The following is a 13,558-nucleotide window of genomic DNA, read 5'->3' on the forward strand; positions in this document are numbered from 1 at the left end:
TTGTACACTTGGAAATAATGGGCTGCATACTGATTTAGTTTTACTTCTCTTATACATACAGTCTCTTTCGCATTCACCTCACTGTTCTGATAAGTTATAAGGTAAAAAAAAAAAAAAAAATTAAATAATAATGATAATAAAAAATAGAATACAATTTGATTTCCCCAGTATAAATAATATAAAATATTCTTGACAACTTGATTCATAACGAATGAAATTTAATAATCCGATAGAAATTATAAATAAAAATATAGAAAACATCAATAATTCATTAACATCCATAAAATATACAAAACATCATAAATAATGAATAAAAAAAATTCAATGTAGAAGTTAGTTAACTTTAAGACTTTATCAAGAGAAGACACTCAAACAGATAAAAAAAATAGTGATTAAGAGACACTTAGAAATGGCGGAGTAAATCTACAGTTACACTACTTGTGATGCAGACACAACTACCAATGAATCACCGAATTTCCTCCCGAGTCGGTGGATAACCTCTGGGCGTTTGCATCATAAATCACACTATCTCGCACTCAAACCAGAGGTTTTATTATTTTATTTGCCACGCTAGGTATGTACTCATCCGGAGAATAGTCGACTGTGGATGATACAAAGTATAAGAGCTTACCGGATATCATGCGCGTATAACTCGGCAGGGGTATATAGTTGCTTTATAAATGAGTGATAAAGTTTGTTAGTTAGCTCAAATAGACTGTTGCATTGGTAACATGAATTCATTATACATTAAATTAGGTTGTTAGGTAAAAGACCTAATACCCAATCAGGGACTAATCCACCATTGAATGTATTTGTGTATGTATTTATAAATATTCGTGGCTCCATCTATAAAAAAGCTACAATCAAATTTAGAGAAACTACTTCGAAAACAGGTTTTTCGCATGTATTTGTCAGCAGATTGATGGTATATTCGCTTAAATATGTAGTATGCATATCAATAACATCAGGTATACAATATGCTTAATTTCAAGATTAGTTTTGAAATTTTGAGGCGAGCCACTACACACTATTTGACATGATTCTCTCATTTTTCTATGTATTGACTCTTAAGTCGACTACCAAAGCTTAAGTTATGTGTCTATGTGCCATGTTAGGTAGTAGTTTCGTCCTGAGCACACTAACGGACTCGTCAGCAAGGCTATGCTAACGTACTCTTGCCTCAGACTACACCTTATATTAGTACGGACCGAGCTAAAACATTGTCGCGGGCATCGCTATGTACTATGCTAGTAAAGGGAAGCGAATACCGTCCAAATAACTTGCATCTCTGTGTTAGGTGAGCTGTTGCACGTTGTAAGAGTGATTAAGTAACAGAAGTATGTCGATTTTCAAGTACTGCAAGAGTAAGATTAGTTTTATTTATAACAAATATATAATTCTATCGTCATGTTTTCAATCAGGGCAAAAATACTAACTTTCTCAGAATTTCTTTGCTACTATCAGTATTTCGTTCTAAATGGTAATTTCGCCTTAGTATGATGTGTACAGTAAAGAAAGTATGAAAATGAAAAAAATTTATAAAAGGAATTTATATGACATGTATATTTTTCAACCAGCTAAACAAATAACGTACTTCAAAAAAGATATGCATCTAGCGATCAGACAAAATCTGTTGGAAATCAAATGAAATTGAAAATTTAAAAACGAATATACTCAGATTCCGATACTAGATACTGAAATGAAATTTCAATGTAAATAACGACTGTTTGTGGCTGTCAAAATATAAATAGAATCATAAAGATGCAACTAAAATATCAATGTGTACATAGATATTGTAAAGATCAATGTATATGGTTGCTCTTAGACGCTTGCTGGATTTTTTCGTATTTTGCACCTTTGACCATAAAAATTCTTTCTCTACTAAATTTTATCTATAAAATATGATACCTATTCAAGCCTTGTACCTCAAGGATAAAAAATTCATGAAAATAACATGGAATCTTACAAATTTTCCAAAATAGATTTTTAAATATATAATTATTATTTTTATATAATACCGTACGATGCATAGTGGAGATGTAAAGCTCAATCTAAGAACTACAATAATTTTTGAGCTCTTGCAGTCCACTGAAAAAAATAATCGGTAGCCGCTATCGATTATTTTTCTGCAGCAGCTACTGATTAGCAATTAGTAGCCACTACTGATAATTTTTCGGTAGCAGCTGCCGATTAGTAATTAGTAGCCGCTACTGATTATTTTTTGGTAGCAGCTACTGCTTATTTCGTGACTGGTACACAAATTATTGGTAGCAGCTACCAAAAAATCATCGGTAGCTGCTACCGATTATTTTTTTTAATGTACTTGAAAATTGACATACTTCTGTTACTTTATGACTTTTACGGTGTACAACAGCTCACCTAGCACAAAGATGCTAATTTAGATGGTATCCGCTTCCCTCTACTAGTATAGTACACAACAAGGCTCGTGACAATGTTTGAGCTCGGTGCGTACTAGTACAACGTGTAGTCCAAGACAAGATGCTAGCATAGCGCTGCGGACGAGTTTGTTGACGTAATCAGGACGAAACTACTTCCTACTATGGCACATAGACATGTTACCTAAGTGTTAGTAGTCGACTTAAGTCAATACATAGAAAAATGAGAAAATCATGTCAAATAGTGTATGGTGACTTAATATGACGTTAGCTCCAGTTTTCAGTTTAAATACTCCACCCTCATCTAAAATCATTTTATCTCATTCCAGATCCCACAATATACTATAATAGTGCTTATAAATCAAAGCAAAATACAGTGTTTACGAATGGTGTAAAATTCGAAACGGGCGCTTTACCCTACTCGTCAATAAATCCAGAATCATCTACTGCTACTATTAGGTTCACACTAAAAGTCATATGATTGTAAGGGCACTGCCAGCACGAAAATATGTACTTGAAAAATCTATATAACATATGTAACATTTATTTTTCTTGTGCATGAATATATTTACATATATGGTTACACGTGTAGACACATATATCAACACAGATGTTGACGCATTTGTGTCAATATATACAAAATTTATTTAACATATTTTCCTTCACCCACATTTATGTGCGTCTACGTTACATTTATTTGTCGAATGTCTATATTTCTGTATGAATTACCCATTGAATCGCAAATAGTATCGTTATACACCAACATCTCTCTGTAAATTGAAATTTCATAGTGTATTACAAAATCGTTAGCCTAGTTGAGTAATGACAACGGATAATTGCTTATTCAAACTAATCAAATGAATCAATCAACTCAATGCATGTTGATACAAAGTATAAAACTCGAAAAAAATGTATTTTAGATAAAATGAATTGCACACCTTGGAAACGGAGCGGTGCTCTACTGTCGCCAAATTTAAAATCCGGGCTTTGGTAAAGTTAGATCGTCTCAGTTAATTTTATATAGTACTTAAATAAGGAGAATAAGGTATTGTTAAAGGAATAATCTATTCAACAATTTTAAGACACTTTAAAGTAGGGGTATGTGAATCTTGTTCGAATCGAATCGAATAGTTAGATTCGAGTCAAATATCGAATAGTTAAATTCGATTTTATATTCGAGTCGAATATCGAATAATTAGATTCGAGTCGAATATCGAATAGTTAGATTCTATGCGATATTCGAGTCAAATATCGAATAGTTAAATTCGATTTTATATTCGAGTCGAATATCGAATAATTAGATTCGAGTCGAATATCGACCAGTCAGACTCGAGTCAAATATCGAATAGTTAGATTCTATGCGATATTCGAGTCAAATATCGAATAGTTAAATTCGATTTTATATTCGAGTCGAATATCGAATAATTAGATTCGAGTCGAATATCGAACAGTCAGATTCGAGTCAAATATCGAATAGTTAGATTCTATGCGATATTCGAGTCAAATATCGAATAGTTAAATTCGATTTTATATTCGAGTCGAATATCGAATAATTAGATTCGAGTCGAATATCGAACAGTCAGATTTGAGTCGAATGTCGAATAATTAGCTTCGATTCGATATTCGAGTCAAATATCGAATAGTTAAATTCGATTTTATATTCGAGTCGAATATCGAATAATTAGATTCGAGTCGAATATCGAATAGTCAGATTCGAGTCAAATATCGAATAGTTAGATTCTATGCGATATTCGAGTCAAATATCGAATAGTTAAATTCGATTTTATATTCGAGTCGAATATCGAATAATTAGATTCGAGTCGAATATCGAACAGTCAGACTCGAGTCAAATATCGAATAGTTAGATTCTATGCGATATTCGAGTCAAATATCGAATAGTTAAATTCGATTTTATATTCGAGTCGAATATCGAATAATTAGATTCGAGTCGAATATCGAACAGTCAGATTCGAGTCGAATATCGAACAATCAGACTCGAGTCAAATATCGAATAGTTAGATTCTATGCAATATTCGAGTCAAATATCGAATAGTTAAATTCGATTTTATATTCGAGTCGAATATCGAACAGTCAGATTTGAGTCGAATATCAAATAGTTAGATTCGACTTTATATTCGAGTCGAATATCGAAAATTTAGATTCTATGCAATATTCGAGTCGAACATCGAATAGTTCGAAGTTTCAAACAATTCAAAAGATTCGAATTGTTCGAAAGATCGAAGAGTTCGAAGATTTGAATGGATTCAAATATTCGAATAGTTCGAAAGATTCAAATAGTTCGAAATTTTTCCGAATCTTCGGGTAATGCTATTATTGCATCTGAAAAAGTTAGTATTTATAGCTTTATTGAATTGAAAAACTATTATATTATTTATATTTGTACTCGAAAATAGTCCATATGATCATAAACGCAATGAACGTGAGATTTAAAAAAGTGCAAACTATTCAAATCTTTCGAACTATTCGAACCTTTCGAATTATTTGAACCTTTCGAACTATCCGAATCTTTTGAACTATTGAGATCTTTTGAATCTTCAAGGCGAATCTCGAATCGAATTCTTCGATTCGATTCACCTCGAATATTTCGAAGTTTCAAATATTCGCACACCTCTGCTTTAAAATTCTCATACTTCATAGTATTATGAATAAAAGTAAATTGACTTATAAAAATATTACATGAGCGTTTGAGATGTGCACTCTTAGATTAACCAAGTACTTTTTTTACTTGTCCATGTGCAAACTCTTATGAAGAGATTTAAAGAATTTGTTGGTTAAGTTTAAAACCTAAAACCCTAACAAGTTGTGTAAGTTAACGCTGTCTGCCAATCTAAACTACCAAACAATTTTTTCCTTTTTATTTCTTTCACCATTTCCAATCCTTTGATTGATCTCGGCGAAAACTATAAAAAGTGTTGCGTACACGTTCCAAGAAATAAATTAACTAATTAAATAGTTTCTACTGCGGTGAGAAATAAACCAGTTGATTAGAGCTTTACAGGTGTGGAATAAAAAGCGAGTTTAATTCTGTAAAAGTAACCTCAGTTTCGTCAGTAAATTCAACTGAGTCATTCTTCATGCTGACCTTTTCTCGTTGTTTTGATTAAATAAATTAAAACAGCAACTCATCTAATAGTCGAATCTCATTAAAGCAATCATCGGGGATCATGGGTCGGAAAATTTGAGATTTAGGCGCTTTTCGCAAAAGAAATTTCTGCGCATGTTCTACATCTCGGCGATACGTGAGTGAGTGATTGTTAAATTATAAAACGAGTTCATTACAGCAAGAAGAGACGTATAATACATGCGATTCTTTATCTAGTTACGTCAATTTGTATGGTAGTGACAGAGATAAGACTAAGCCTACTATTTGTCTTAAAGAAATATTAACCGAAGTTCATTGAAGGAAATTACCATCGAAAATTTAGCATACTACCCTAAAAAAATCCATGTGGGAAACTGTTCGAATTCCTATGGGTTCCCACATTGCGTTTTAGGATTGATTCTCACATGGTTTTCTATAGAAATCCAGCATAGTAGTAGATGTTGATTCTAACAGGGATTCTACGGGAATTCGCACCATACCAAATCCATATGGAAATCTACATGGAGAAAAAAAAATAGTTCTAATTCCTATGTAGAATGGTAACCATTACTATGTTACATAGAAACGAGGATTTTTTAGCGTCGAGTCACCGGGCAGAGTAATCCCCCATTCTACATAGTAATGGTGACTATGCTAGCATAGTACTGATTACCATTCTACATTGACGAGAGAACTATGCAAATGGACATCACTACAATGTTACCTAGTAATGTTTACCATGTTTTATTTATTTCATTTTTAGTAAATAAGGTTATGACAAAACAAACAACTTAGGTTACTATAAATAGATATATGTAGAAATTGAATTAATCTATTGAAATAATTAAGATATTGCTCAATAAGAAATATCATTTTTTGATAACAGATAAATAATAATTAAATAAATTAAAATATTTGATAATATACATCGCACATATATGCATACACATACACACAGGTCACTGCGCAACCATCTGCGCATGTTAACTTCCTTGTCTCACTTATTAAACTGTAACGACAGCTATTCCAGCATGGGACTGAGTAGCATTCTACATAGCCCAGATTCCCATGCTAGATAGCCATTTTTACCATTTTAGTTGTTTCAATGTAACATAGTAATCACTACCAGAAAAATGGTAATGAGTCCTATTCTACATAGCATTGTTTACCATTTTACAAAAAATTAGTCTGGTTACGATGTAGCATAGTAATCATTACTATTCTTTTCTCTCCGCATAGTAATCATTACTATTCTTTTCTGTCCGCATAGTAATCATTACTATTCTTTTCTGTCCGCATAGTAATCATTACTATTCTTTTCTCTCCGTGTAGCACGGATTGCCGTATAGATTTTCGCTAAGATTACCCATGAGAATCTGCACCATTTCAAAATCCATATGAGGTCTTGAAGTCTATTCTAATGAGAAAAATATTAAAAATTAATTAATTTTGAGGTAAAAACGGAATCTAATGATCCTTAAACCGCGTAAACAATATAGTTAGTATTGAATTCAAAATTATACAAATAAATTAAATAGTTCAATAGAGAACTGCTCAGAGAACACCCAACTACAGATAAAGACTAACCTCTGCGATACAGATATATCGAACTTAGATACTTTATGTAGAGGTTATCTTGATAGAGAAGTTTGCAATCTTGCAATTTACACAGCAAATATACTGAGGTAATTGGTACGCCCGTGCGCTTGATTTCTCTCTCTCTCTCTCTCCCTCTCCTTCTCTTTCTCTGTCTCTCCTCTTTAGCCATCTCCATTTCCATAACTTCCTTAGTATCACGCTTATTCAGTTTACTTGACTGCATCAAATGAATAAATCTTTCAGAAAATAATTCATACATTTGAAAGTCTAATAATATAAATGTTTTCTATGGAAGTCAAAAGGAAGAATTATTACATTTGTAAGAATGAAAAATTGTCTTAATAGACAACTGACAGAGTTGAAAGGCTAGAAGTAGTAGAGTTTCTTATACAGATCTGAAGAAACGGTTCAAAAACTCGAAGAACTAAAAAGAAATATTATGTATTGCTCACCTCAAGCGTGAAAGCGAGGGTGCTTTGTGAACGGTATTTTTCCGACTATTCTACTCACACAAAAATATTTCTACTCGTAATTGCACCAAAAAGGTCAAATTGTATACTAGTATATAGAGAATTTATTAAAGAATTTGAACCTAATATTAAGTATATTTGTTATGTTATTAGTTTAAAATATATTATTCTAACTCAAAAAACCAGTGTTGTCTATTATTACGTATGAAACTTCGTAAACATGATAGCTCTCGATAGACACAATTAATCAACTACTGGCGGCAGCACTAGCGCAACAGTATAGGTTTGAAAAAAAAAGAGCGACATCTGAGACAAAAAGGCGGGAAATTTAAAAAATGGGGGGTTATATGTGATATTCCGCATGAAAAAACTGTATATGGTCGAACATATATTGATAAGTATATAGTAAATATTTGACCATATATAACGGCAAAATTATATATATCTAATTATACATGTTACTCAATATAATTATGATATATGTGACGATATAACTTCAAATGTTTTACTGCCATATATTTCCATGTATGTTGCAAGATATAATATAATAATATAATAATTTTTATATGTGAAAGTATATGATGTAAAGTATATGATGAGATATATTATTGCTATATAATACTATGTATATTTTACTACATATATACCCTCATAAAGTATCACAATATAACTTGCCATATATATACTACCGCATATTCATGGTAATATATTATTGCTATATATCACTATGTATAATCCTACATATATGTGATATATGATAATATTATTCATTTTTCTAATGGATTCATCCGATTCTAAAATCAATTCAATAATCGATTTCAATATACTGTTCATCCTATACTGTGAAATATAATATATATTATATATCGAATCATATACTATTCCGCATATAATACAAGTTATATATCTGCGAATAATAAAATATATATCTTACTGGTATATTAAATATTATATGTTTAATGTTATATCAAAAATGTATGACATCATTATATAATATGTTATACAATATTCCATATATGACTAATATATTTAATAAGCGGCAAATTTTTATATATTTGCCATATATAATTTAATATATTTTTACATATGCAAAGTATAAGTCTCGGTATATGATCAGCTATATATAGCTTTTTTATGCGGGATAAATGTCTGCCCATTGTACCCCTAGGGGCCTATTTTGCCCCACTCTCCCCTAATAAGGGCAAGGGGCCCTTAAATTCTCCCCCTCTACCCCTATTTAAGTAGATTATGTTCGTAACAAAAACAAATATTTTCTTTCTGGTTTTTTTATGCGATCGCTCTATAATTAGAACTCCAAAGAAATATAAAAAATTATGACAAAAAAAATTGTTCAATAAAAAAATATTTTTCATTTGTCATTTATGTTTATCAAGTTATATATGACTATCTTTTTTTCCTAATATAATAATCAAAGCAAAAAAAATAAATATATGTTATAATAATATGTTTTCCAGGCTGAGCCCGCCCTCATTTACGACAGTGTTCAAGTATTTGCAGTCGGACTACGAACTTTAGAGCAATCTCATGCGCTGAGGCCTGCCAATCTTTCCTGTGAGCTCGAACATCCTTGGGATGGTGGATTATCACTAATTAACTACATAAACTCGGTGAGTAACTATTAATATATAACAAAATTTATAAGCTCGACAGAATGTAAAAAAAAAAGTCTTTTTCTTAATTTTACATTTTCTTTTTTTTTTTTTTTTCTTTTAAAATTTACCATCTAAGCTTGTTTTTTAATGCTTTTGAAGCAGTTGTTAGGGTGAATTACTGTCGGAGAGATTTGGACTCTTTCCAGTGCGAACGATAACCAGGATGTTCACTCTTCTATAAAACATACACACATATATATATATATAGATATATATATATACCAGTGACAATAGAAAATCGATAAGAAAAAAATTTTTTTTTTTATTTGTGTAGACATAAATTTATTTTCTAATTACTTTAGCTACATTGTCAAAATGTAGAAATTATAAAAAAAAGTAGGATAATTTAACAAAATGAGGTTAAAGATAATAAACGGAGAAAATGAGTCTCTTCAATAATATACTTGACAAAAATACAGTTAATGATTGAGGCTTATTGCTTGTTGCTGTAGTGATACTGTAATAGTTGTTCACTAAGCTACATATGGAATATATTTCTCATATATATTGACCAAGCCACACATATAAATTGTTTAATACCACATAATGAATGGGACAAAAGCTGTCGGCTACAGAAGCCACAAATCTTCATATGACACCGAATAACCCTCTTCATGAAATAACATATATATATATACCTATTTCTGAACTTCGGTGTTCGATTCTTCGAGTGGTAAAAATTACTTTATTAATAAGGCTAACTATAATATTTAATCAGAATTTATTGTCATTAACATTCACAATATGCAAATTAACTTTTATGATTATTTTTTTCAAATAGTTGTTTTTGATGCTTTCTTAAGATTAACCTCTTTTTATTTTTTTAGAAAAAAAACTTCGGCTATAAATTATATAAAGCAGTTTTCCTTCTATTGTAGTTAAAAAAATGTCACTTCATTTTATGATAGCTAATGAAAACATTGCTTACTATAAAAAAATAGTTGGTTACGTTATAATTGTTGTCACTATTGATAACCTCAAAATTATATACAAATTTTATTTACTGAATATTAGGGTGGCCCAAAAAAACCGGCTATTTTTTTTTTCGAGTCTCTTATGAAAATTTGTTGGCTTATGATGTTTTAAGAAGCTTCTCCGAAAATCGACGATAATAAATTTTCAAGAGGTCGCTCACGAACTTTGAAAATATCAAAAATGATTGAAATTCGAATTTTTTACTTATAAATTTCTTCTTTGGTGGCAGCAATAGTTTATATTTGTAAAATCATGTCTATGCTGAAAATTTCAGCCCAAAATTTGAATATTTAAACGGCGCTCAATAATTTTGAATATTAACTGATAATATGTGAGTATTACTTTGAATTAGTTTTTGTATTTTTTTATAACTCAATTATTGTCATTTCACTAAAATATAACTTTTGCATAACCAAAAATATACAGGACAGTCTTAAACAATAAAATTTGGTAAGTTTTGAATCAGCGAAAAAACCGAAAAATTGAATTAAAAAGTAAAAAAGTATGTAAATAACTTATTATTTCTATTTCCGGGTTATATTTCCATTGATTGTAATGCAAATTGATGGTGAAAAAATCGAGAAGCTTTATTATCAATATTCAAGGATCGCTCGAAAACGTTCAAAAGACAGCACTCGGAAACATTCAAAATTCTTGAGCGCGGTTTAAATATTCAAATTTTGGGCTTAAATTTTCAGCGCAGTCATGATTTCACAAACATAAACTATTGCTGCCACGAGAAAGAAAAAAATTTGAAATAAAAGTTCAAATTTAGATCATTTTTGATATTTTCAAAATTCATGAGCGACCTCTTGAAATTTTTTTATCGTCGATTTTTGGAGAGGCTTCTTAAAACATCGTAAGCCAACAAATTTTCATAAGAGACTCGAAAAAAAAAATAGTCGGTTTTGGGCCACCCTATTATACCCATTTAATATTTTCTTATTGACATATTACTTTTTCATCTATATATTTTTAGATTTTTTTTCTCATAATTTGTCAAAGCATCTATCTCACATTGTTGTAGTATTTTCAGAATGATCCAATAGTCGTTCAATATTATTAATAATACAATACCAAAGTGATTGAATACTAAACATCTTGTTTAGTATACGTTAGCTTTCAGGAAATAATTATAGTTACAAGTTCACATAGATGGCAAACAAGATAATGTATTCTATCACAGTACAAGCGCGTTGATCGAACATATAGAATAGCGAAACGTGTCAAATTCTCGAGTGCGTAGCGTACAGCAGGCGTGATGTATAGCGTGTTCACTAAACTCCAGAAGTGTTAGTTGTGAATTGCTAGATATACATACATACCACTATAATATATTTTGCCCTTTGTGTCGGCCTTAGATTCAAATTGCTCTATATCGATACTCTGGATATAATATCTAAAGGGTATTATCAAAGATATACTATACGAAGAGATTCGACTGTATTAACAAGAGTTTCCTAGCAGTTATAACTATCATTACCTTCATCAATTCCAATCGCAAGGATTCTGTTTTAGTGGCGTATTTATACATTCGTGAACAATTGATGCCGATGAATAATAAATTTATTTGAATTCAATAAAATTAAATTTTTGGTCAAACAGTAGAATAAGAAATTACTAATGGCTCATAAATATACAAATCATATAAATTATTTATAATAAACAATTATTTATTGTTAATTGACAGAATAGGGTTGTAATTGCAATGTTAATACCCCTAAATCTGCGGACTAATTACTATAACACCAAGTAGTTTAATGGAGGCTAATGAAAATTAATTGGTTTAGAGAATGGACGGCAGTGTTCCTATTATACCTACGAAGCAACCTAAGATCATTGATGTATAGTTACCTATATTTTATCGTTCATTATTATCAAACACTATCTGGCCAGAGTGGACACGCGCATGAAAAAATCTTATATCCTGAAATTATACTGAATAATATAACACATTTTATATTACAATATAATTATTTATGTAAGAAGTCATATATATTAAAATAACTATTTTTTTGCCGTTTTATTCGTATAATTATATATTTTCGAAATATACAAACATGATATATAATAATATATGTTGGCTTATATTCAAGCTATGTGAACTCCATATATTGAAAATTATATTATAAACACATAAGTCATTTTATAATGTTAATATATAAGCTGATATATATTATCGACTTATAAAATTTAAAGTCCAAAAGGTTTATTCCAAGCCTATATCAAGTTGTAAACCTAAAAAAGCTTAATTCAGTTTTTTTAAGTCGAGTTGTAAATTGACATCCCCTGATTGAAACGCACACTTACATGTAAACATCTATATGGTCAGATCTACTTAATATGTACTGAGATATCCGTTCTTTCTTTACTAATCTGTACCTTTATTTTCTTTCCTGAGTTAAACTGATAAATTGAATGTTCATTTTCCCGATTAAAAAAGTATTTATATTATATATTTTTAAGTATATTATCCAATATATAATGCGATATGTTGGAAAAATATAATGAAAATTATTTTTTTCTATAGCAGTTACTATACTTTAAAATATATGTCTCGATTATATTTAATTATATTGGAATTTATAACTGGGAAATTATATTTTGAAAATATCAATGCTCTATAATAAAATATATATTTTCTTTTATAGTTTATGTTATAAGAAAAAATATACTTTCAAGTTATATGAACATTATATTCAAACATACGTAAATTTTTGCCGTTTTATATAAATATATATTTGTGTATATAAAATAAAAATATACATTTTTTTATGCAGATATCATTTTTCGAAGCTCACATTGAATGACAAATTTACTAATAATATTTCTTTCATTGAAATGAAAAATTATTTTTATTTTCCCGAATTCATGTTCAAATGTACGATTATATATAAAATCTGTTAATTATTAATGATGAATAATACTAAAAATTGTATAAATTAAAAGAAAATTATAAGCAGTTACAACTCACATAATATAACAAAGAAAAATGTGCATCAAGTGTAAAAATATCATAAAAAAAAATTGGATATTAAATTTCTTTCATCTCATTTGAATTGATAAAAGGAATCTTTTGCTTTTTTGTTCTGAGTAAATGTAGAAAAAAGTAACATATATATTCAATTATTCTTTCCCTCACAATTCATTAAAAACTTTAAGAAAACCTTTAAGAAAAAACATGATAAATGTGTTAAGTCAAAGCCAAAGCCCTCGGCTGTGTTCACGAGTCAGTAACAGTCACATTAAATTTGCTAAGGATTTAAACAAAAATATAAGATGAGACAATCGTTAATATTATATTAATATTAACAAACAAAAGAATACAAATATTTTTGCCAA

The 13,558-nt window shown here is 29.8% G+C and overlaps 1 protein-coding gene across 5 annotated transcripts in view; it reads left to right on the top strand.

Annotated features, from left to right (window-relative positions):
• The window catches only part of LOC103571356 (glutamate receptor ionotropic, kainate 2), a 122,004-nt gene that overhangs the window by 73,880 nt on the left and 34,566 nt on the right, over positions 1 to 13,558 (top strand). For all 5 annotated transcript variants that reach the window (XM_053741044.1, XM_053741048.1, XM_053741047.1 and 2 more), the window contains one exon: positions 9,044 to 9,196. In XM_053741044.1, the coding sequence (XP_053597019.1) occupies positions 9,044 to 9,196 (153 nt within the window). The remainder of the gene's footprint in view (positions 1 to 9,043; positions 9,197 to 13,558) is intronic.

This window comes from Microplitis demolitor, chromosome 8 (assembly GCF_026212275.2).
Source record: "Microplitis demolitor isolate Queensland-Clemson2020A chromosome 8, iyMicDemo2.1a, whole genome shotgun sequence".
In the NCBI taxonomy this organism is placed as follows: domain Eukaryota; kingdom Metazoa; phylum Arthropoda; class Insecta; order Hymenoptera; family Braconidae; genus Microplitis; species Microplitis demolitor.